Source organism: Lissotriton helveticus, chromosome 4_1 (genome assembly GCF_964261635.1).
Source record: "Lissotriton helveticus chromosome 4_1, aLisHel1.1, whole genome shotgun sequence".
Lineage (NCBI taxonomy): Eukaryota > Metazoa > Chordata > Amphibia > Caudata > Salamandridae > Lissotriton > Lissotriton helveticus.
Window position 1 is genome coordinate 1,446,208,973 of NC_136063.1, and position 21,943 is coordinate 1,446,230,915.

The 21,943-nt window shown below is 43.0% G+C and overlaps 1 protein-coding gene across 1 annotated transcript in view; it reads left to right on the plus strand.

The window, feature by feature from the left end:
• Positions 1–21,943, plus strand: part of GMDS (GDP-mannose 4,6-dehydratase) — a 1,865,819-nt gene that overhangs the window by 1,502,555 nt on the left and 341,321 nt on the right. Inside the window, exon 8 of the mRNA XM_078688023.1 lies at positions 18,196–18,314. Within this exon, the coding sequence (XP_078544149.1) occupies positions 18,196–18,314 (119 nt within the window). The remainder of the gene's footprint in view (positions 1–18,195; positions 18,315–21,943) is intronic.

Consider the following 21,943-nt stretch of genomic DNA (forward strand, 5'->3'; position numbering starts at 1 on the left):
CAAGTGGTATATGCCTGCGCAAATTACTTCAGGTCCCAGAATGCACCAACAATGTCTTTAGGAACGTGCATGTTGATTCAATTACTGCTTAATAGTGTGATTTACAAACATTTTGCAATATTGTCCCAAGTTGGTACCTTCATTCTGCTGCTGAGTGCTAGTTGTTGCCCCATGATTTTGAAGTAATTGCCGCTTACGCACTGTTCCAAATATATTTACCATAGGAAATTCGTTTTTGGTTTTTAACTTTGGTGCAGTTTGATGAATCTTTACAAAACCTGCCAAACCAAAGTTCCTCGGCTCACTCCTTGCAACTTTCAGGTTGATTTGTTAAGCTGGGGCCGAGAGAAAAGAGAGGGGTGTCCCAAAACGTAATTTCTCCATGCAGTTTCTATAGGGAAATTTAGACATCGCTAAAGCAAAAGGGCTGAATGGAATTAGACCAAATTTGGCAGAAAGCGGTATTTGATTTAAATACGTTCAGCAGTTTTTGAGAAATTAAGGTTCAAAGTCCATATCTATGCAGACAGTTGAGTTTGCAGGACTCATGTGGAGTCTTGCAGGCATGCAACTCCAAATAACCGAGCGAACGGGGGCTTTTTTTCTTGTCAACCACCTTACTGCTGCTGGAGCTTGTGCTTTGATTGTCTGAGGGATCAGCCCTGCCTAGCAGTAAGTATTGTAAAACATGAGTCAGATAATTTGAAGAGGTTCCTCCGTTTGAAAGATGTGTATTCGGTTAAATACGTTTCAATAACTGCATTTGCAGAAATAAATATTACTGTAAATTCTATTTTCTCATGTATTCTTTAGATTTTGCCGTCTTCATATACACCTCTTTGTTAGCATTGCCAGTTCAAGCAGAAAAATACGTGAACTAGAGGTTATTAAATACACTCTTGAATAAGCCTCCTCGTAAGCTTGTCAGATACACACTTTTTTACCCAGTGATTAGTTTGAAAATAAAAGTGCAGCATCTTACAGCTTTTCTTCAGTGCTCACCTCCAGTACTACCGGGGTGCATAGCACCAAGCCTGCCTAGTTTTGATATTACTACCTTTTGCTTTCGCTACCCTACCCTTTTAATCTCATTATCCTACACTTACATGTTTGTTTTCAAGCTTGCTTACTCCGTCACTGTTTTCCTATCTGTCTTCCTTCTCTCCAATCGCAGATTTTCTTTCTCTTACCCTGAATCAAAGTCTGAGGATGAAAAGTACATCCTGGTCCCAAAATAAGTGCTATGCCAGGCATTAGCACGAATTAATTACCTTTCCAGTGTCTGTCCATTCATCTTCAATTCCTATTCCATAGATGAGTAAATGAGTGCATGGTTCCACTGGAATGAGGATGAGTTGGTCTGATTAACTAGAAATCTTTTTTCCTTGCTGCAGACACCAAGAACAGTCAAACCTGGAAGAACACAGCTCCTCTCTTTTCCATGTCTCTTATTTCTCACTTAATGTGGATTGGTGGATGGGGCGTGTTTTCCTTGGTGCATGCTGCCTGCATGAGCTGTCTAGAGCCTTTTCCAGGCACCCATTAGAAAAGCAGTATTATGAAGCTGGCAGAGACTGGTACACCAAACACCCAGCCTTTTACTAGTCTAATTTTGGGTTTTTCGTGTGTTGTATGAGAGTTCTAGTGAACCCTTTCTGTCCTTGAAAATGGTGATATTTGGCTTGACCAAGGAATTTCTAAATCACAGTTATCAAATGGTGGCAGAAACCATTAGGCCTGACATTTACATGCTTTGCTCTTTTATCTTCAGGGATGGGAGTTGATATCAACTCGTAATACCTTTCATCTTGTTGAAAAATTGAACACAATGGCGGCATTGACTTTTTCAAAACAGCACGTTTTTCCCTCTCTTCCTGGAAGGACAGTTGTAGTCTTGTCTCTTGTATGAATGTAAGCATGAGAAAGTTCTTTAACATCCTTGATTCGAGGGGTCCTATGCACTGTAGCAGGGTTTAATCACTAAAAACACTTAATTTAGTCTTTTATAAAGATGTCCTGGCATGTTCTTGAATCTGATATTTTGAGTGCTCCTCAAACTAGTGTCAATCGACTCTACAACTTCAAATGACTGATTATGTCAGACAAGGGCCACAGGGGGTAGGAGATATCCTGTAACGTGTCAGTCATCTGCCATAGGAGTGAAAGCACCTCAGGTAGTGCAGCAGATCTGGAGCATTTGACTCAATTTATTCAGCATGAGCTGGTGGGAGAAATCTTTGGGCCCTCCTTCCAACCCCATAAAAATTTGCCCAGGGCCAAGCTCGCTCGTAATACCTGCGAGTTACATCATGGTGTTGGTATTACAGAAAGTTCCATGGCTGAGTTTGATTCCCACTCTGGCACTGATCATCACAATCTGGGATGATTCTAGGTGAAAGCAAAGCTAGCCTCCTGCTAGGGCGCCACAAGCACCAAGTGAGGTACATATTGTTCTTAGAACTAGCAGATATGGCCCTTTTGTGGATAGAGGGTGCAGCAAAATGTCACTTTGCCGAGTGCATCAGAATTCTCCAGTATTAGGGGTGTCTTTCATAGATTCACATGCCTGAATCATTCCCCGTCGTCGGAGTGGGAGTCCCACGGTATATAAAAAAGCAATAAAATGCTATAAATACCATAGTAAATACCAATAAAAACAAACCAGGAAGTAAAGTAGCCAAGCTACAGAAGAAAAAACTTCCACATTAGTGACTATCCCTGTCATTTTGTGTAGCCCAAACTGCAGCCAATCAGGCGACAGCACCCACCAGAAGGTTCCCTCCAGAGGCTCAGGCTGTCAGATTTTTTACCACACGTCGTGTGCAGGGAGTCTCCCTGAGCTCTGCTCAGTTTCTTCATATATATTATATATATCTAATAAATTTTGTGATATTTCTCACACGAAGTCTATTTGTTGACCCTGTGTCACTGGTGGAAGGCTGAGACCGTTTCCATGGATCATTTTGTCTGCCTGTTGCTGACATGGTTGGATAGAAGGGGATGTTCTTGTGATTATGGCTACCCCCCTTCTGATGTGGGAGGTTTTTTCGATATTTTTATGGCTTTACTTCACCAGCTGAATTTGCTTCAAAGGTAAGGGTCTTTGACCTGCTACGAGTCTGCCTCCCACATCTACGCCCACGAGATTTACTCTCAGGCGTTTAGACTCGTTTTGTGCATTTTTTCTTCTGAGGAGATGCCAGCTTGCTGACTAGAAGCTCTTGGTATTCTACGACGACAATCTCTGCCGTCACTGGTGATCTACGGTGTCACAGGACTACAGGATCCTGTTGACAGAGCCCTCAGATGCACTGGTTGTAAGTCGCAGGAGGCTGCGCAGCCGACAAGGACTGAACAACAGCCTTTTTACAGATTGCAATTTTGCCTCGTCAATGCTCGCCTCGACGACGAGTTTTGCCGCGTCGACGACGAGCAACGTCGACTGTGAGTGGCATCGTCGACGGGAACCTTTCGTCCACGACAAGGGGGCTGCGTCGACGACGAGCCTCGTCGACGACGAGCCTCGTCGACGACGAGGGAGCCCCGTCGACGGCGAGCCGCGTTGACGGCGAGCCTCGTCGACGGTGAGGGGTGTCCCTCGTTAACGCTGAACAGCTATCGTCGACGGCGAGATGCCTCGTCGACGCTGAAGAGCACTCGTCGACGGTGGGAAGCCCCGTCGACGGCGAAGGACCTCGTCGACGGCGAGATGCCTCTTCGACGCTGTAGAGCAATCGTCGACGGTGGGAAGCCCCGTCGACGGTGAGGGGCCTCGTCGACGGAGGAGTGCCTCGTCGACGGGGAGATGAGGTGCCTCGTCGAGGGAGCAGTGTGTCCCTCGTCGACGCTGAAGAGCAGTCATCGACGGTAAGAGTCTCGTCGGCGTTTGAGAGCCTGTTCAGCTGACATAGTCAAGACAGTAATACTCCCATCAGAAACTGCCACTGTTTAAACCCATTCAGATTAGTTGGACATATATCGAAAGATGTAGATTTATTAACACTTTTGCAAATAAATTGTTTTTTAGCAATAACTGCAGTGCACTTTCAGTCCGGAGATCGTGGGCTTGCACATACACTGGGACTACTGGTGTTTATAAATGCAGATGAGTACAAGTGCGTATTTGTTGGAATAAATATTGATGAGCATGATCGCTTTGTGATCACAAGAATAGGGTCAAGGAACCCAGAACATGCAGACCTTCTTGCTGGCAATCTCCGAAGTGTTGCTTCACTTTGGAAATATTTACATGCATTCATGAGTCGCTGCTCTGCTCCCCAAGCAGTTCAGACAGTGACGGTTGGCTCAATAGCAGTGGGCCACTAACAGTGGCCCTTCTCGCATGTGATCCATCGGCACTTGGCCATTGGCATTGGACCTGGCATCTCTAGGCTATCAACAGTGAGCCAATAAGCAGTGCAGTTGGGGGCCATTAACATCGGCAGTTGCCACGCAGGCTTTAGGTCCGTACACAGCTGGCCCATTGACGACAGTTCTCTTAATCACTAGCAGGCTCGTCGACGACTTTCAAAGTTGACAAACTACTCGATTCAACAATCATCCTCAGTGATGGTGAGTTTTATGTGGAATGTTGACCAAGTTAAGGATCAGTTTTCATTACCAGCAAACAGTACGTCTACGGAGGACTTGTAGACTGACAGCGTCAGCTGTCACCTCCACAGTGGTTTAAGTCTGCAACAGTTTCCTTTGCGGACACTGAGGGTCACGTTTTCTTGTTATCCTCTCTATTGCTCCACCCAGTCCATGGTCAGGTTAGTCGACGCTTGGTCCAGTTGGGCTTATTACAGTGTTACTTTACCCGACTTATTAGTCGTAGCCTCCTTTTAGCAAGTTACGGGATCTTGTATGATTCTTTATTCTTCTATCCTCCGGTGGATGTTGACGGATTTACCCTCCTCATGTTAAGAACGGTGACGCGCTTTCTTCAAGCCCTTGTCACCAGAATAGAGGCGGACGGTTTCTTTCTCTTTCTATATTGTATTGACAGAAATTTTGAGCTCTGCTTCATCCAAAAGATCGGCGCTAGTGACTCTCGGGCAATCTTTTAGCTCTCTGGACAGGTTCAATTTTAACATGGAGGCACAGAATGTGCGTATCCTTGAATACCCCTACACGGGAGCTTCTAAAATTTTTAACAAAAAGGATGGACAAAAGATAATTATCAAGGCGGAGTTAAGGTTGGAGGAACCCTTAGTTCCTCGCCCACAAGTCCATACTGAGATAATGGCCATACCTTTTTATAGTTGTTACTTCTGGGCCATCATATTGACCAAACAATACCGCGCCTTCGATTCTCCACAGTACGGGGATCAAATCTTTCGGGGTGCCCGAGGACAGTTTTCGCATTTTAATCCTAGAAGTTCCACCCAGTACCTGATATGCAACTGTATGATTCGACTCTAAATCGTATACAGGAAGTCATTTTTCCAGGACACTACGACTTACTTTAAAGCCCATCATGTCTTCATTCCTGGTGTGATAAGGATGGCATATCTCTAAGATTTCATTTGGTCACCACTACGATTTATATATGGAAAATTCTAATTTTAATGTCAAAAGAGCATCCTCTAGAATTTGGACAATTTCCTGTATGCTACGCCTTCATAGTGACCGCATTCGATTCATCTGCGCGAGTCATTTACAAATTGACTTATGGATACATCAGGGACCGTCGGAGTGGTTCTGAATCTAATAAGGAGTTAGGTTTTTTTCCTCTCAGATCCTCTTCAACCATGTTGTGATATCGAAGTAGTCGCAGGAATATCACGAAATGAGTACTTGTGAAACATACTTTGATCTTATATGAAGATCAATTGAACGCCATGTTTTGGCGGTTTTTACTTTTGTCTGGTCAGACATGTAGCGCTTTTGTCTGGTCAGACATGTAGCGCTGGATTTTTGGTCATCTCTGCGCAAACATTTTTCAAAGGTTGTACCTCAAGAAAGTTTTTCAAAGGTTACTGCCAGAGACCTAACAAGTGCACTCGACCTCCAGAGTGTCAAGATTTAGGTAACAATGCTTCCTCAGCACGGGACGTGGTTACTCTATACTCTAAGTTATATCACAGGCCTATCTTCTCAGGACTCTCGGTCCACTCCACGTGATTCTTATGTAGATTCTGGCAGCTGTTCTGTGTCTGCAATACATACGCATTCATCATTTCTGAGACAGGTTTCTTTACAGAGGATCACTCTTCTTAATAAGCAATCCAGTACACCCAAACTTCTCCAGTATTAGTGGGTGTCCTTCTGCACAGGATAACAATGCTACAGCAACTGCATAAACTTTGGTTTCACGTCTCTGATTCATTTGAAGATCTCATTACAATCCCTCCTCGATGCGAGAGGTTTCTCTTTCTTGGGTGAATCCAAGACAGACATTTATACACAAGGTGTGTTTTTTCCCTCAAACAGGTATCACATTGCACAAGCACCATGGACACACCCCTCAGGAATTCGGGAGCACTATTAGGGGCTGAAGATCTTCGGGAAATGAGCCCTCATATGAGGTTTGGCACGTCATCCTGCAAAGCAAAGAGACATCTTCCTTGCCCTCCAATTTTGTTACGCAATAATTTCGAGGAGACAACTGTATTGGCGCATAGACAATACACCTGGTGTACTCTGTCACTAAACACAAAGGGCTTGATCAGCTTTGTTGCCTCAAGAAGCCGGTGATCTATGTGCATGAGCGATAGAACGCACACAACTTTCTGGCGATTCCACGTTCCTGGTACAAGACACAGTCTGGCAGGCACTCTCAGCAGGACGACAATTTCCACTCTCGAGTGAGTTTTTCCTCTACGGAATGTGGATTCAAATTTCGTCAGTAAGGTGCTTCCAAATCTGGTCTTTTCGCGACCAAGAAGAACAGCACATTCTGGTGCTTTTCAAGTTGGCATCACCACAAGAATTTACAGGGAAATGCGTTTCTTGTCCAACTGATCCCAATCTGATTCCATTTTCCACCGCTACCTTTGGGTCCCAGAGTTCTCCGAAAGTACAAACTGGAGTGATGTTGAGTGTCCCTCTTCACCCCTCATGGCTTCGCCAAGAATGATTTACTGAGTTTCCCTTTTTTCCAGTCGGAGTACGACTCAATTCGGAGGTGTCCACCTCCAGATCTATTTCTTTCAGAGCGGCCAGGTATATCACTCGGAACAGCCATCTTTGAGGTCACTGGCCTGCCCCTGCTTACCTTTGGTTCGCCTATCTAAACATCCCTGCCGTTGGCAAGGGAGTGTTCGCCATAACAGGGACAAGATCTCCAACGCAAATGTTTTTGCGGTATCTGATATTGTTCAGTTAGAATTCATCCTCTTACTCTTAATAGAAAGGATCTTCCAGTTTGTTCTCATTTAGCTATCAAGTTCAGGATTGCCTCATGCAATTCTACTATTACCTTAACTGGCAGCGGCTCCAGATGCCGACAAGATGGGATCACATCTTTTTATTCCTCAAAAAATATGACTCAATCCTTCAAGAAAAATTCAGATTGTTTTTTCTCCATCAGTTCGTCCATTACCTTCGAGACATCTCAGTGTGGTAATAGGGCAGTTCATGTGATATCCTTTCAACTTTTCCTCAGTGATGATCTACGATGACTTAGAAAGGTGTCATTTTCTTTTTCTTGGCTTTAACAGTCCTCTATTAGAGTCAGTTGGGTTCAGATCTTTCGATTCTTTAGCCTTTTCATACAGTTCTCTATAACTCTATGGTGGTTTGAGTTACTCGGGAGTTCATACTTAACTCGCCTCCGGAATTTCTTTCGGATCGAGCCTGTAAATTCGACTGCATCTTTACCTCCACCACTATCAACAAAATGGTTGTTTCCAGACACTTGATAATAGAAGAGGTTTCAAATGTTCTGTTTACAAGGGATAGTTCGGTTTTTCGCTGATCTGATCATTACTAAGGTACGATTGGTTACAACCCAACAGGGTCCGGGCGAACAGTTGCATTATTGATCTTTTGCTCCGATCGATATTTTGCCATGCACAAGTCGAACAGCCTTGCTAGCTGCCCCTAGTACGCACTCTACCAGGCCAATGTCTTCCTCAACTGCTCTGTTTGATGGAGTTCTTCTCCAGCATCTCGGCAGAGCGACAACCTAGGTTAGCAGCCTTGTTTTCTCCAATCACTACTGTTTGTGCAGCCAGTAAGACCAATGTTTCCATGTGTCCAGCAGTTCTATGTATTCTTTTCAGCTAAGGTGAGCCTCTGTTCCCACCTCCTTTTTTCCTGCAGTCAGACGCTTCTGCTTCCGTTTTCAGAGTGCACATTCTTCACTAGTTGCATTTTATCATGTTCCAGGCTATGTTAAGACATTTTATATATATATATATAATTCATATAATGTGCACAGTTTGACAAGCTGGGTTACTATGGCGTCTGCCTAGCAAGGATATTTACTGCGATCTACTCTGATTCAGGCATGTGAATCTATGAAAGACACCCCTAATACTGGAGAAGAACAATAGTTACTTACCTGTAATCTGTGGTTCTCCAGTATTGGTGTCTTTCATAGATTCACATGCAACCCGCCCACCTCCCCTTCAGAGGCTCTTAGCATACTTTGGTTTACTATCACTCCGTGCGACAAAATCTGACAGCCTGAGCCTCTGGAGGGAACCTTCTGGTGGGTGCTGTCGCCTGATTGGCTGCAGTTTGGGCTACACAAAATGACAGGGATAGTCACTAATGTGGAAGTTTTTTCTTCTGTAGCTTGGCTACTTTACTTCCTGGTTTGTTTTTATTGGTATTTACTATGGTATTTATAGCATTTTATTGCTTTTTTATATACCGTGGGACTCCCACTCCGACGACGGGGAATGATTCAGGCATGTGAATCTATGAAAGACACCAATACTGGAGAACCACAGATTACAGGTAAGTAACTATTGTTCTTCCATCCACTTTCCACTGCCGACCTTTCAGTCTTAAACTATATAAATGTATGTAGGCTTCGCTTATTGTAAATGTAAAAAAAATGTGTCTTTGACCAAGCTATCGTGCCTGCAGTCACCTCGAAAAATAACTGGGAACTCAGTTCGAGCCCACATTTTTGCGGCAATACTTTTGTCCAGTTTTGAATGGGTTCTACTAGAGTCAGTTGTGGCACGTGTTTTTTTCTGTCACTTAATTTTATAAATCGAGTGGAAAAAACGTGGTTAGATCTACAAGTTGCATAGACCTCAATTAAACCGAGAAACAACTAAGGAAACACTCAATGACAATTGGAATCAACTAGATTCTTTCAAAAAGCAATTCAGTACATGTCCAAAACCCGTATCCCAACAAAATAATCTAGTAGAAATATGTGTAACTACTCACTTAGAATTTCGAATTTCAACCAGTGCTTTGACTTAGTATTTTGGCTTTTCAGTTTTCTAGAAGACTGAAAGCTTTTCGGTAGGCGGTCATTTCTTTTAGCCCTAACATTTTCTTCCCATCCCCTACTCTTTTCCTACTTGCAGGGTCACTAGTAGAGCACCCCTTTGGGAGTGCACCTTCTCCACTCCCCAAGAAGTCATCCGGGGTGCTGGTGCTTGCCATCTTTTCGATTTAAGGGACAGTGTTATTGGTTATTGTTTCTTATGTCCGAAATTGTGATACATCATTACTCTCCTACTACAGATTAGGATTAGAAATAAGTACATGGACGAAAGGGCCTATAGTTGCTTACCTACGGAGATTGTATTTTATTGTAGATTTATAGCACCTTTACACCACTCCCGAGGCTTTGAAGCACTTCGCAGACAAGTAAAATGCTACTCCGTGGAGCCCAGAGTTAGTTTGTGGTGCAAGTGCAACACGTTTTTGAGTTTTTATACCAATTCGTTTCTAGCAGTTTTTTATTTAATGTAGAGCTTCCCCATAAGCTAACTTTATTAACTTCACATAAACAATTGAAGAACCTTTCCCTAAAGCACGTGCCACACTCTCCCTGCTAATGCCAGCTCGTACATTAATTCAGAATATATGAAACTGTGAATAATGCAGGTGCCCTGCAATGCACCAGAAGGCTGAGGGTAGCGAAGCAAGCAGACATTGAAGAGTGTGCTTGTACAATTCTAATATTTATTATTTTAATCAATCAAAAATATGATCATTCACATCATTAAAAAAACAACATGTCAGAATAAAAACAGTTAATGTACATTTAAAGAGTGTTATCAAAATATCCATTAAAAACAAGGTTTAATATTCCTGTAAAAACGCAGTAGGCTAAGTCCTCCATTTGGACAAATTAAGCTATGTAGACACAGCCATTTTCGTAGGCTGAATTACACATTTTTGCCTCCTCCGCCAAGCAAATAGCAGGAATCTTGAGATGGCAAACACTAGACAACGTGTGGTATCGGATTTAAAAATGCGTATAGCTTCCGAATGACACCTAATAGAAAGCATATGACAGACAGGGGCTATCCAGGTTCTTCTATAGTCAGCAGAGGACAGGCAGCAAAAGAGAAAATGCTCAAGTGTCTCGGATGCAGCAGGCAAGATGGGCACAGTACATTAACCGCCACATTTCACCGGCTACTTCTCCTTGTGTTTAAAGGAATCGTTCCATATCTAAGTTGGGTATACAGAGCTCATTCCTGTGGTGGCTCAATGTCGTCTAAGAAAAACTCAAAGCCATAGCTGTCTTTAACATGTAAGAACCTCACGGTTAAAGTGCCATGTGCAAACTGCTCAATACTTTCCGAGAACATCAGTACCCAGAACCTTTTTTTAACAAGAGGGACCAAAGATTTAGTAATGGTCCCAGGTTCCTCCCAAAGCTGCCCCAACCCAATTTTTAAAAACCATGCCTTAATCTTTTTGAACCACTTGATTCAACCAGTTTGCCTGTGCAATGCAATCAGTTCAAGCATGGCTCCTTTCAGTGGGACCTTTGGGTTACTTGTCCACACCCTTATCCAGAATAGGAGGGCCCAGAGAATGGCAAAATATTAAATAGGTTTTAGGCCAAGGTCTAGTCTTAGTGGCAGAAGTGGTGTATTCACTGGCAAGTTCGTAATTGCTCTAATACATTTATTTTCAGAGGTAGTTAGGTCTGTAAGATTTTCCAACCCCCATAACTCGGCCCCATTAAGAGCCGCTCCTAGACCTTTTGCCCTAGGCAAGTCTAGGATAGGTGAGATGGGCCGGTAGGGAGAGGCCCTAGCCCTACGTACTGGGGCACCATCTACATGCTGGAGGGTCAAGGTGCTCTTTGCCAGCTGCTCATTCCAAGTCAGCCTATCACTGATGCGAACTCCCAAGAAGTCAAAGGACTTCACTTGCTCCAAAACTTGCGTACCCAACGCAAGTTTGCCCTTGCTAGATTTATAGGAATTATAGGACATATACTTAGTTTTGGAGCAATTTATTTGTAAGCCCTTTTCTTTACAGACCTTAGCAAATGTATTTAGTAGGTTTTGGATTCCTCTAGGTGTTTTAGCAATAAGCAGAGTGTCGTCTGCAAATAGCAGACACAGCACTGCTCTACCTGCCAGTTTCGGAGGGTCACCGTCGCGATTAAAGAGTTCACCAATTAGACCATTGATATAGAGGGTGAATAATGTCGGAGCAAGGAAGCAACCTTGACGTATGCCTTTCTGAACCAGTATGTTATTGGTCAGGAGCAAGGAAGCAACCTTGACGTATGCCTTTCTGAACCAGTATGTTATTGGTCAGGCTGCCATTGGATTTCCATCTAACCTTGCCATATGTGTCATGGTGTAGCCGAATCAGGATTCTGACTATTTAAGATGGTAGTCCTAATTCGCTGAAGGCTAGCCAGAGTTTAGTCCGGTCAATTGAGTCAAAGGCCGTCTTTAGGTCCACAAACACCACGTATAAATGACACCCTCGGATGGTAACTTCATTCCAGATTAACAGGAGGAATCTGAAAACTTGGTCAGTGGTGCTTGTGGGAGCCCTAAATCCTGCCTGTAATTCGGACAGAACATTAATATCCTCTATCCAATTATGAATTCTTGTCAGAATGATTTTACAAAATACTTTTGGGGGAACATCTATTAGGTTAATAGGCCTGTAGTTACAAGGTGACCCTTTGTCACCCTTTTTATGGATAGGAATAATTTTAGCGCCCGCCAGGTTTCTGGAATGGCTCCCCCATGCAAGATGATATTAAACACTTTTTGGAGCAGGGGGGCCCCATATAACAGGCTTGGCTTTAAGCAGCAAGTCACCCGGAAGCTTGTCTAAGCCTGGGGCTTTCCCACTCTGCAATGAATTTATGGCCAGAATGGTTTCATCTACTGTAAAATTGTCTTCATCTAATATTCTAAGGTCCTGTGGGTACGTATATGTACCTAGGTCATAATGGAACCCCTGATCTGTAAATAAGTCCCCAAAGTAATCTTCATGGGGCTGAATATGGAAGTCTGTTTCTATTTTTATATTTGATGATCCCTTCGACAACAGGTGCCAAAAAAGTTGGATGTTCTTAAGTTTTGCAGCTTCTAGAAGCATGCTACACTTTTCAGTCTCCCAGCTTTGTACAACTATAGGAGTCTTCCTTTTCACTGCCTCAAATAGGTCATTCCTAGATTTTGTACAGGCTTTGTTAAACCAGGGAGCTGTTTTCCGCTTGGGTTGAGTAACATTTTTATAGAAATGATGTCTTAAATTTGTAGTCAATTTTTTAAAAAGTAGTCATAAGGACTTCCGGCCCTATGGTAGGTGTACTCAGGTCTATTAAAGTCTGCTCCACTTCTGTGTATATTTTGGGGAGCACAGTTGGATCATGCTAAAATGAGGGGCCACTTGACTCTTCTATTGTTATTTGTAGTAATGACCGGGGTACTCTCACTCCTATAGGGGCCATACAATGAGGCTACACCAGTCAACGTGAGGGACAAAGAGTTGTGATCGTAGTCATATGGGAGTAAAATTACCATATCTTTGACACTAGGCCAAAGGTCGAGATTGACAAGAATATAATCGATCCGGGTCTTAGAAGCACCCCTCCTAAAGGTATGACTCGCTCCTTTATCGGAGTGTGTCCGGCCGTTACAGGCTCGGACCCCATATGCAATGGTGAGTGACAAGATTTGTTGGCCCATACTAGTGCATTTCTTGATTGATGGTATCATAAGTTTAGCGATCCCCCTAGCTGTGTCCTCCTCAGAGACTAGATTCTGTATGTAGTCAACCAGTTCAAAAGTTGTGTTAAAGTCCCCATCGATTATCAGTCGGTGACTCCCCATGGCTGAGTCAAGGTAATTAGTCAGAGTTGTTATTGTCACTGAAGGTCTGTGGGGGCTAGTGACCCGATTATATATGTTAAAGAGTCTGACTTGCACATTGTCCTTGCCCAATGATATTTCTAGCCCGAGTATCTCTTCTGAATCAATATTTAAAACTTTTATTTTACATACCAGCGAGTTTTTGACCCAGATTAAAAGGCCACCAGCTGGGCAACCAGCTTGCGACTGTTTGGCTTCAACGCTATATGTGGTAAAACCTACCCTGAGGACACGTCCAACGGCCCAGGTTTCCTACAGGAGGCATAAATGATAGTTGTCCATTAGCTTGCACCAGTCAGGATCAGTTATCTTGGTCTTGATACCAGCTACATTCCAAGATATGATTGTCAAATCCTGGAAGTTGTCTAAGAATTCCTTAGTAGGCCCAGAGTTGCTACCCCCCCTGCCCCCCCCCCTCCCAGACGTTTGTTGGTAGTGGGATGAATACCATTTTTTGCAGGTACATTTATATCATGATTACTATTAATGCATGGAGAAGATGTAGCAGTGGACTGTAAATCAGATGTGACTTTTGTAAGGGTTGAGGGTACTCTGGATAGTCAGTCTTGGGAGTCCAGGGTGCTCTGTAGCTGATACCCGTTTCTAATTTCCAAAGGGGGGGCTCCTGGTATATGGAAGTCGTTGCATAGGCACATTGTTTGCCACAGTGTTTCTCTCACTATTTTCAAGATGCCTGTAAAAGAAGCCAAGGGGCAGAACACCAATCGCTTTGCCCAGCCTCTGAATATTAGAGTGGGACTCCCATCCTATCAGCCGACTAGCGATATTTGGGGATCTGCAATTTGTTACAATACAGTCACCAGGAAATGACTTGCGTAACGGGCCCACCCACCTAACTCGTCTCACGAATAGAATATCTCGATAGTCAGAGTTCAAAAAGTTTGTGTTGTGTTGAAGCCAGTGGCAGGTTTTATTTTTTGATTGAAATTGTGATTCAGTTTGATTTTCCTGCAGAGTGGGAACATTAGTAAGAATGACAACGTAGGGACATTGGTGGGAGATGTAGGGTCACTTTATCATCACTGTTAATTGGGCCATTTTTGTGGGGCAATAATGAACGTGTTGATTGGTCTGGGCATACATTGTTCCTGTTTGTATCTGTGGATGGAGAGCCTCGCTTACTTTGATTTGGGGATTTACATGTATTTATCACTTGATTTACATTTGCAAACCCTTGTTGCTTCTGTTCTTCTGCAATGGCTGGGTTTCTAGGGACAGCATTATCTGCAAAACAATGTGGTTGAGTGTTGCGCTTAACAACTGACCCTTCTTGTTGGTTTAGAACCCCCTTTGAGCAGCAACTCCAGACAACAAATTAGATTTTACCCCTGCACTTAAATCCCTAACCATAGTATGCATAAGTGTCACAGTAGACTCTAGCTTGTCTAATCTAGTTAAAATCGGTAAAAAATTTCTAGAGATCGACTCTTCCAACAAGGAAATTAGCGCCACAGTCAAATGTTGGGAGATTGCTACCGGCTGAATTGGAGATAGCAAATTAGTGCTGTTTGCAGTGGCTGATCCTTGTAGGGGTGACACCGGGGCTTCTGTGCATGTGATCTGAGACTGTCTCTTCGACCTGGTCCGTGTATACCTTGTGGGCTCTGTATGTTTTACTTTTTTCTTCCTTTTCCCCACGGTTTCACGTACTGGCGATTTTTGGAAGTTTTGTTCAGAGCTGCTTAACAGGGGGTGGAGATTGGGCCACAGGACTACTCAAATGAGCAGAATTTGTTTAAGTTCCACAGTTTCAGCGGTCCGAACTTCCATCAAGTCTGGGTCGATGGCCAATTGAACTGGGCATCCTCCCAATGATAGCCGCCGCTCAGCAACCTCAATCTCCATATCAATTGCCTTTGTCACTCTAAATAAGAAACAGTCCAGTGTGGAGTTCAACATAGTTCTGGGCGTAGCGGCCTTTTCCCCCAGTGTCGCTTTATAAAAATAAAAGGTACTTACTATATAGGGACAGCCGAGAAAGCAGAAATATGTAAACGTCCATGACCTAAGGGCCAAGCGACCTGGCCCTGCCCCTCCTCTTCCTGTCGCTGACCGGCGCCCGCCTTTGGCCCGGGCTTCTCCCCCGCTGCGGGAGCCCGCTCACTGCTTTAACCCCTTGGGCACGGCCGCGATTCTGCACCTGTGCGGCCGTTTCGAAGAGTGGGCGGGTTCATGACGGCCCCCAGCCGTCATCAGCACACGAGCACTGTGATGCATGACGGACGGGGGCAGTCATCAGCACGCAAGGGGTTAAAGCACCTCCGGGCTTTGGCGAAATGACGGTGGCGGCAGCGGCCACAGGGGAGAATGGGACAGGTAGTCCCGGGCTCCTCTACCCCCGAGATTCAGCAGGCACAGATGTATCCAACAATTCTAATATTTTCCGAAGCAGGAAGGTTTATTATTCGGACTTCAAATGCTGCACGTTTATCATATCCTGTATATCCTATGCACCATGTAAATATAATTTTCAATAAAAATCTACTGAAAAAAAAAAAAAAAATGCTGCACGTTTGGTTGGATTGCTGCATTCTAGGATGTTAGATTAAAAAAAATATGCTATCCTTGCATCAAAAATGCCACCGACCTTAAATTACATGTTGACCTAACACGTAGCAAGTTAAAACGTCGCAAACATGTTTAACTCGCAAATAACACATGCACGGCTTGCGCTTAATTTCCAAATATGACATTGATTTCTAAAACCTTTAATTGACTTGCCACGGTTTGGGTGGTATCTCGGAAGCGAAAGTGAGCTGTCCCAAAGCTTGTATTAATCAGATTTGCAGAGTATCCACTCGCATCTGGGGACTTGCTGATGTTTTCTTTGAATGCGATGTGAAAAGGGCAGTCCAAACAGCTCTGTGGGCGGCGGACTGTAGTTGTTGCAGCCTCTGGAATGTGGTGGTGTTAGTTGTTTATTTTCTGCTGTTCTTCTGTTGGATTTCTGTACGTCCCCGTACAGAAATGAACGTTTTCAAATGAATGTTTTCTCGGTATCTGGGTGCCAGTTCTGGGAATAATTTATTAATTAACTTATTTTGAAAGGGGCTTATGTTTTTTAAGAGTTCTCTGTGTGTCCCTTCAGAGCACGTTATTGACTAACGCAGAACACACACGTAGTCTGCTCACTTGTTTTGTCTGTTTGTGACTATCATACATAAAATGAATTAAAGTGAATGTGAATAAAAAGAGGGTATTAGCTTTTTAAGGACAAAGCACAGACTCTACCATATTATACAGAGTCCAGCCTGGCAGAGGGGGCCTGGGTGAAGTTGCTTCCTTGGGGACGTTTGAGGCATAGTAGGTGTACTGAAGGAGGTTGGAGATCTTATAGTGAGGATCAGGGCAGCTTGGAGTTAAGCCAGCATGCAAAGTGGGTCCTTAATCTCTGCTACGTGATCACTGCCTTTCCACACCAGTCACCAATTGAATGTTTATTCAGCAGTGTAGTTTTGGGGAATCTTCTGCCGAAGTGGTGCTTTGGCTGTGCTCCAAAGGTTGATAGATTAAATGTGTTCCATAGTTTTGGTCCTGGATCTCAGATGGACTTAACTCCATCATGCTTTCACCATGTGAATTTCTGTTTATTGACGAGTTCCTGTTTAGTAGTAGTGAGGAGGGAGATGTCTATAAGCGACTGCCCTGCTTCTGTGGCCTTTTTAAGATTTCTGTGACCTGATTGTCTTTTTTCTCTGTAACTACATAGCAGAGTTCTTGATTCAAAGACAAGGATACAATAATTTGCAGGGATCTGAACAGATGAGTAGGACCCATCAGAATAACATGGTGTCACTTTGCTGAACACTTCATTGTAGCACTCTCATTGATTGCTGGCAAGGACTTCCAGGGCATAGGGCGCCATGGAACACACTAGCACTGTGTGCTATTAGATCTTGTATAGGACGCTATCTGCTAATAGTATGGCCATGTAAGATTGTCACGTGGCTAAGGTGCCTCAAAATTTAGTACCATAGCTTCCGTTGCAGAATCCTGTCATTCCATGATACATGTTCTGAGCAGTTTGTTGTGATCTGCTGCTTGTTGGTTGGTAGTAGCAGGTTCAATGAGTTTTGGGCGTATGATTTTGGAGTTGGTCTATCAGAGGGATTTTACCAATTACATACATCTCTCTTAGGATAGTATCATGCCCATTGACCAGCGATTAGGGATAGACAAAGTCAGGTATTGTTGGTTTCATGACATCTTTGAGCTCAGTTGGTGTAGGTGAAGTGTTCTATCGCATGAGCGCTGTTTTTTTTTTAATTGGTGTATCTTGGTTGCAAATGCTGTCTGCATTAGTATGATAGGCAACCATATGGCACACCTGAGGTGTGTGGGCTATGCTGTCTAATGTGTTTAGGTTGGATGTGTGTCCTAGTGTATGCTGGCATGGGTTTGAATTGTTCCTATTGAATTTATCTATAGAAGGAAACTACATTGAAAGATTGTAATCTCACCAGGCCAAGGCATGTAATTCAGATGTTGACATGAGCAGAGCCTATGTAACCTTTTAAAGACTGTAATACTGCCTATCGCTCTACATCTGTGACAGAGCTGCCAACACAAGTGGTGATATGCGCAGAAACCATGTGACATTACACTCAGAATTCAACTTCTCCTCCTCAGCTGAGAGGCCAATTTTATGCAGGTGTTTACACCCATAACACCTCATGCTCACAAAGGCTCCCAAAGGTGGAGAATCTCAAGTTGACAAGACCTAGTTAGGTCATGCCTAAACTCAGTCAGACCCGCTACCCTGTTGATTTGTTTCTTCATATCCCGTCTCTGTGCTGATGTTACTTCTTTGGTTTTTATTTGTTTCTAGGGTGTGGAAGTGAAATAAAGACAGTGTCTCACAAATAACCTAATGTTGGGTTTTTCCTCTCCCTAGGCTATGTGGATGATGCTGCAATCCAATGAACCTGAAGATTTTGTCATAGCTACGGGGGAAGTACACAGCGTGCGTGAGTTTGTGGAGAAAGCCTTCAAGCACATCGGAAAAACTATTGTGTAAGTAGTAACATATATGAAAATATTAGCTCATGAGATATTGATGTCTTCCCAAGGTTTGGAAATTGTTTACGAGCAGCAGCACAATAGAACACATGCCATTTAAGGTGATGTACTCCATCCTCCTGTAATCCTACCGCTCTTTGTGTGAATGGGATTTACAAACCCTCTAAGAGTGACCTAAGACTGTTAGGGTGGTAAGCACCTCCTTCCAAATCATTATGGTCACTATTTCCAGTCCTGTAATGCTTTCTAGGTATTGTAGTCTTCTTTTGCAATCATTAAACTAATTAGACTAACACACCTGGAATCACTGATTTGCAGATGAAAAGCTCACGACTGGAGGAAGTGTGTTAATGACCTGAAGTGAGGTGTGGTCATGCTAACTGGAAATAATCGACTCAGGACCTCTTATATAGAGTCAGTTCAGATTGCTAGCGGTGTCCGTCCTCACTGCAGCCATCATTGGGTCAGAGCCGAGCCCAGGTAAAGTCAAGATGCTATGGAAAACAAATGTTCTTAGTCGTCTGGCTCAGTAGTTGCATAGTTAGTACCTAGTTGAAGTATGGCTTGGCTGAATTTCGGCTGCAATATATTAATCTTATATTTTTTTCATTATCTAGTTACAAATGTCTTGCCTACAATGGACCACAACGAATTACATACTGCTTTATTTAAGTGGCACTCCTATTTGTGTTGTCAGGGTCTGGCGTTATGTTAGGTCAGATGATGTGAGTTTGTTCTTCTGTGTTGTGATCAGATGTCATTATCTTGCTCTTCTTTTTGAGACCAGCAGAACAATAAGATAAGACGACCTTGCAAGCATGATAGTGAAAAGTGCGGGATGTAAGATTTGTTGCACCGGTCAATATATGTGAACACTCAATTAGGATATATAATTAATTTCACAAGCACTGATAGAACAATCCATTATGTTGCATTTTATGTGTCTGATGTGAAATTGGCTCTCAGTGATGTGGTGTGCCTAGTGCCTTTATGTTTGGAACAAGAAGATGTGGTTCGTGATGGACAACCGACCTTTCACAACACCAGAATAGAATAAATCCTGGTAAAAATTATTAAAATGAATTTTCAGGAGGCAGTTCTAGAAGCCTCCAGAAATGCTTATTAATTTGGAAAGTAGGACTATCTGTTATTTATAGCACTTAGATAAAGAGAAGAATGACTTGAAAGTTATAGAAAAACAACTTTCTTGATTTTATTATTGAATCAGCATTTTCTTACAGGTACATTCGATCTTTTTTGCCTTTTGTTCTACCACTAAGTTGTTTTTTGTCCTTTGCTACTTCTAGATTGTTTCATTGGCCTGTTTTTGCACAGTTTTGAATTGAGTGATACGCTAATCAGACCCATTTAAAGAGATGCTGTGCTTTAACTGTTGACAAAATGAGTTTCTAGTATACTTCTCCCTCAGTGACGTTAGAATGGGACTGTCACCCACGCCTGTGAATGTATTGCCATTGTGCATAACTCTATTAGAATATCCCTTATTACCCCACAGGAGCCATTGTTCCGTCACTAGTTTACGTACCCAGGCTTCTCGTGAGTAGGGTTCTCTTGTTCCCTGTGAATGAACCAGTGCCAGTTTCACAGTCATTGTGAGAGTCATTGAGCTAATCACTAATGAACACTTCTTGAGCTGACAGAGAAAACAGCAGAGGGTCTGGAAGGAGAAGGGACTTTTGCTACCCAGTGACCCCTTTAAGTGCAAGTCAATTAGCCTGGCTATGTGGGAGTGCTTTTATAGTAGAGATGAAGGGGGTAGCAAGGTCACTTCCATATCATCAGGTCCCACAGATGGCATTATTGGAGAAGCATAGGTGTGTATTATCTATTTTTTATACTGTAAGCAAACACAATTTTGTAGATTCCCACTGGAAAAAAATCAATAATTCACGCAATTGATGTGCTAACCCCACATGGCTACCAACTGTCGGTCATCTCTGTTGTCTAAGGATAATCAGCTGTCAACCAATTTGATTGTATACAGTGAGCTGCATCACAGAGGCTACTTCATAAGATCTAGAGCGATGACCTCCTTCCCTGATGCTCATCTGAAGAAAATCATTTGCAGTTCAGAACAAGCATTGTTAAAGCCAATAGGTGGGGGATGAATGTGCCAACGCTTTCTGAAATGAAAAGTAGGCTTATTTGAAGGCTCATGTGGCTTAAATACAGGCCTCATTTTACGATAACTAAAGGCTGTAGCTGTGAAATAGTCCCTCACACACTACAGTGCATGCACTCAAGTGAAGGTGAGAGGATACTGCCAATAGCATTACGTGAGATGACCACTCTACTGAACTGAGCAAGATGTGATTTTAGAATCTCAAGACAATTGCTGAAAGAGACTGGTTTAAGAGAGTCGGTGGTAGAAAGGGAAAGACTCGACGCTTTCTTCATATAAATAGAAAGCAATAGGTCGGTCTGACACCTGCACTGTCAAAACTCAGATCAGAAGAGGTCTCTGCTGCTGAATACCATTGTTAAGTCCTGTGTGCATCTTCACTTTGGCTACCTTGTTGCTGCTTTTTCTTTGGAATTGCTGTTTAATAATTTTTAGCATTTCGTGAATTTCTGCAAATTCAACTCCTGCTTCCTGATGAGCCTTTGGAGAGATGTTCGTAACATAGAAGAATTCAGCAGTCTAAAGTAACCGTTCTCAGACTCTGTCCTTGTATTGTGTTGACAGTGCTAGTAAAATTCTACTTGTGAGCATTTCTCTTGCCAGTATGCCTACAAAATCAGTTTCTGGATAAAAGTCATTCCATGTCTTGGTAATGTCTTCCTGAAAACAGTTTCCAGTCTTCCTTCCTGTCCGCCTGCATGTGGCATGGATCAGAACAGGAAATGTTCCCTTTGGCCCTCTTTGTCCAGGGAAGGGTCAGTGTTTAGGGCTCGGGTGGCTGAATTGATGGACCCCCTCACTTGTTAGCACTGTAAGATGTCTGCCAATATGGTATGCGTATTCCCGCCGCGTAAAAGGCTATTCAGTGGCTTCAAGTACTGTAAATGTAGAACATTAATCTTGTATGAAAGGCTTCTAATTATTCTTTTTTCCTTCGCTGGTAAAATTCCAGATTGAAATATTTATTTCATCAATCTGTTATATTAAGTTGTAAGAAAGATGTCACATTCTAATTGGTAGCTTCCAAACGATGTTGGTAACTTGTGTATTTTGTATGAAACATTTAAAATGAATTAAATGTACAATTGGTGTTGGGTCCAGTAGCTGGATAGTCATGATCGCCATGAATACTTATTGCTCCACAACATTGTTGAACAAAACGAACTGGCAAGTTCTAAATTCCCCTTTGCCTTACATTCTTGCTAGTTACACATTAGTTATAATACAGCTCTCCTAAGTGATGTCTGTGGTGTAAATAAATCGGAACACACACTCTTCTTTTAGTTGATTTATAAAATAATGATTTTTCATTTTCTAATTTGGTAAATCATTACGTGTTCTGTGAGGTCATATACATGTGATTGTATATTACTACTCAGGATTGGGAAAGGGCAGTGCGTTTTTTGAGGGCAGACACCAGCACCGTACTTTGAGACCGGGCTTAAAGGGACAGGATCTGCTGAAGAGGGTTGCTGTTGTA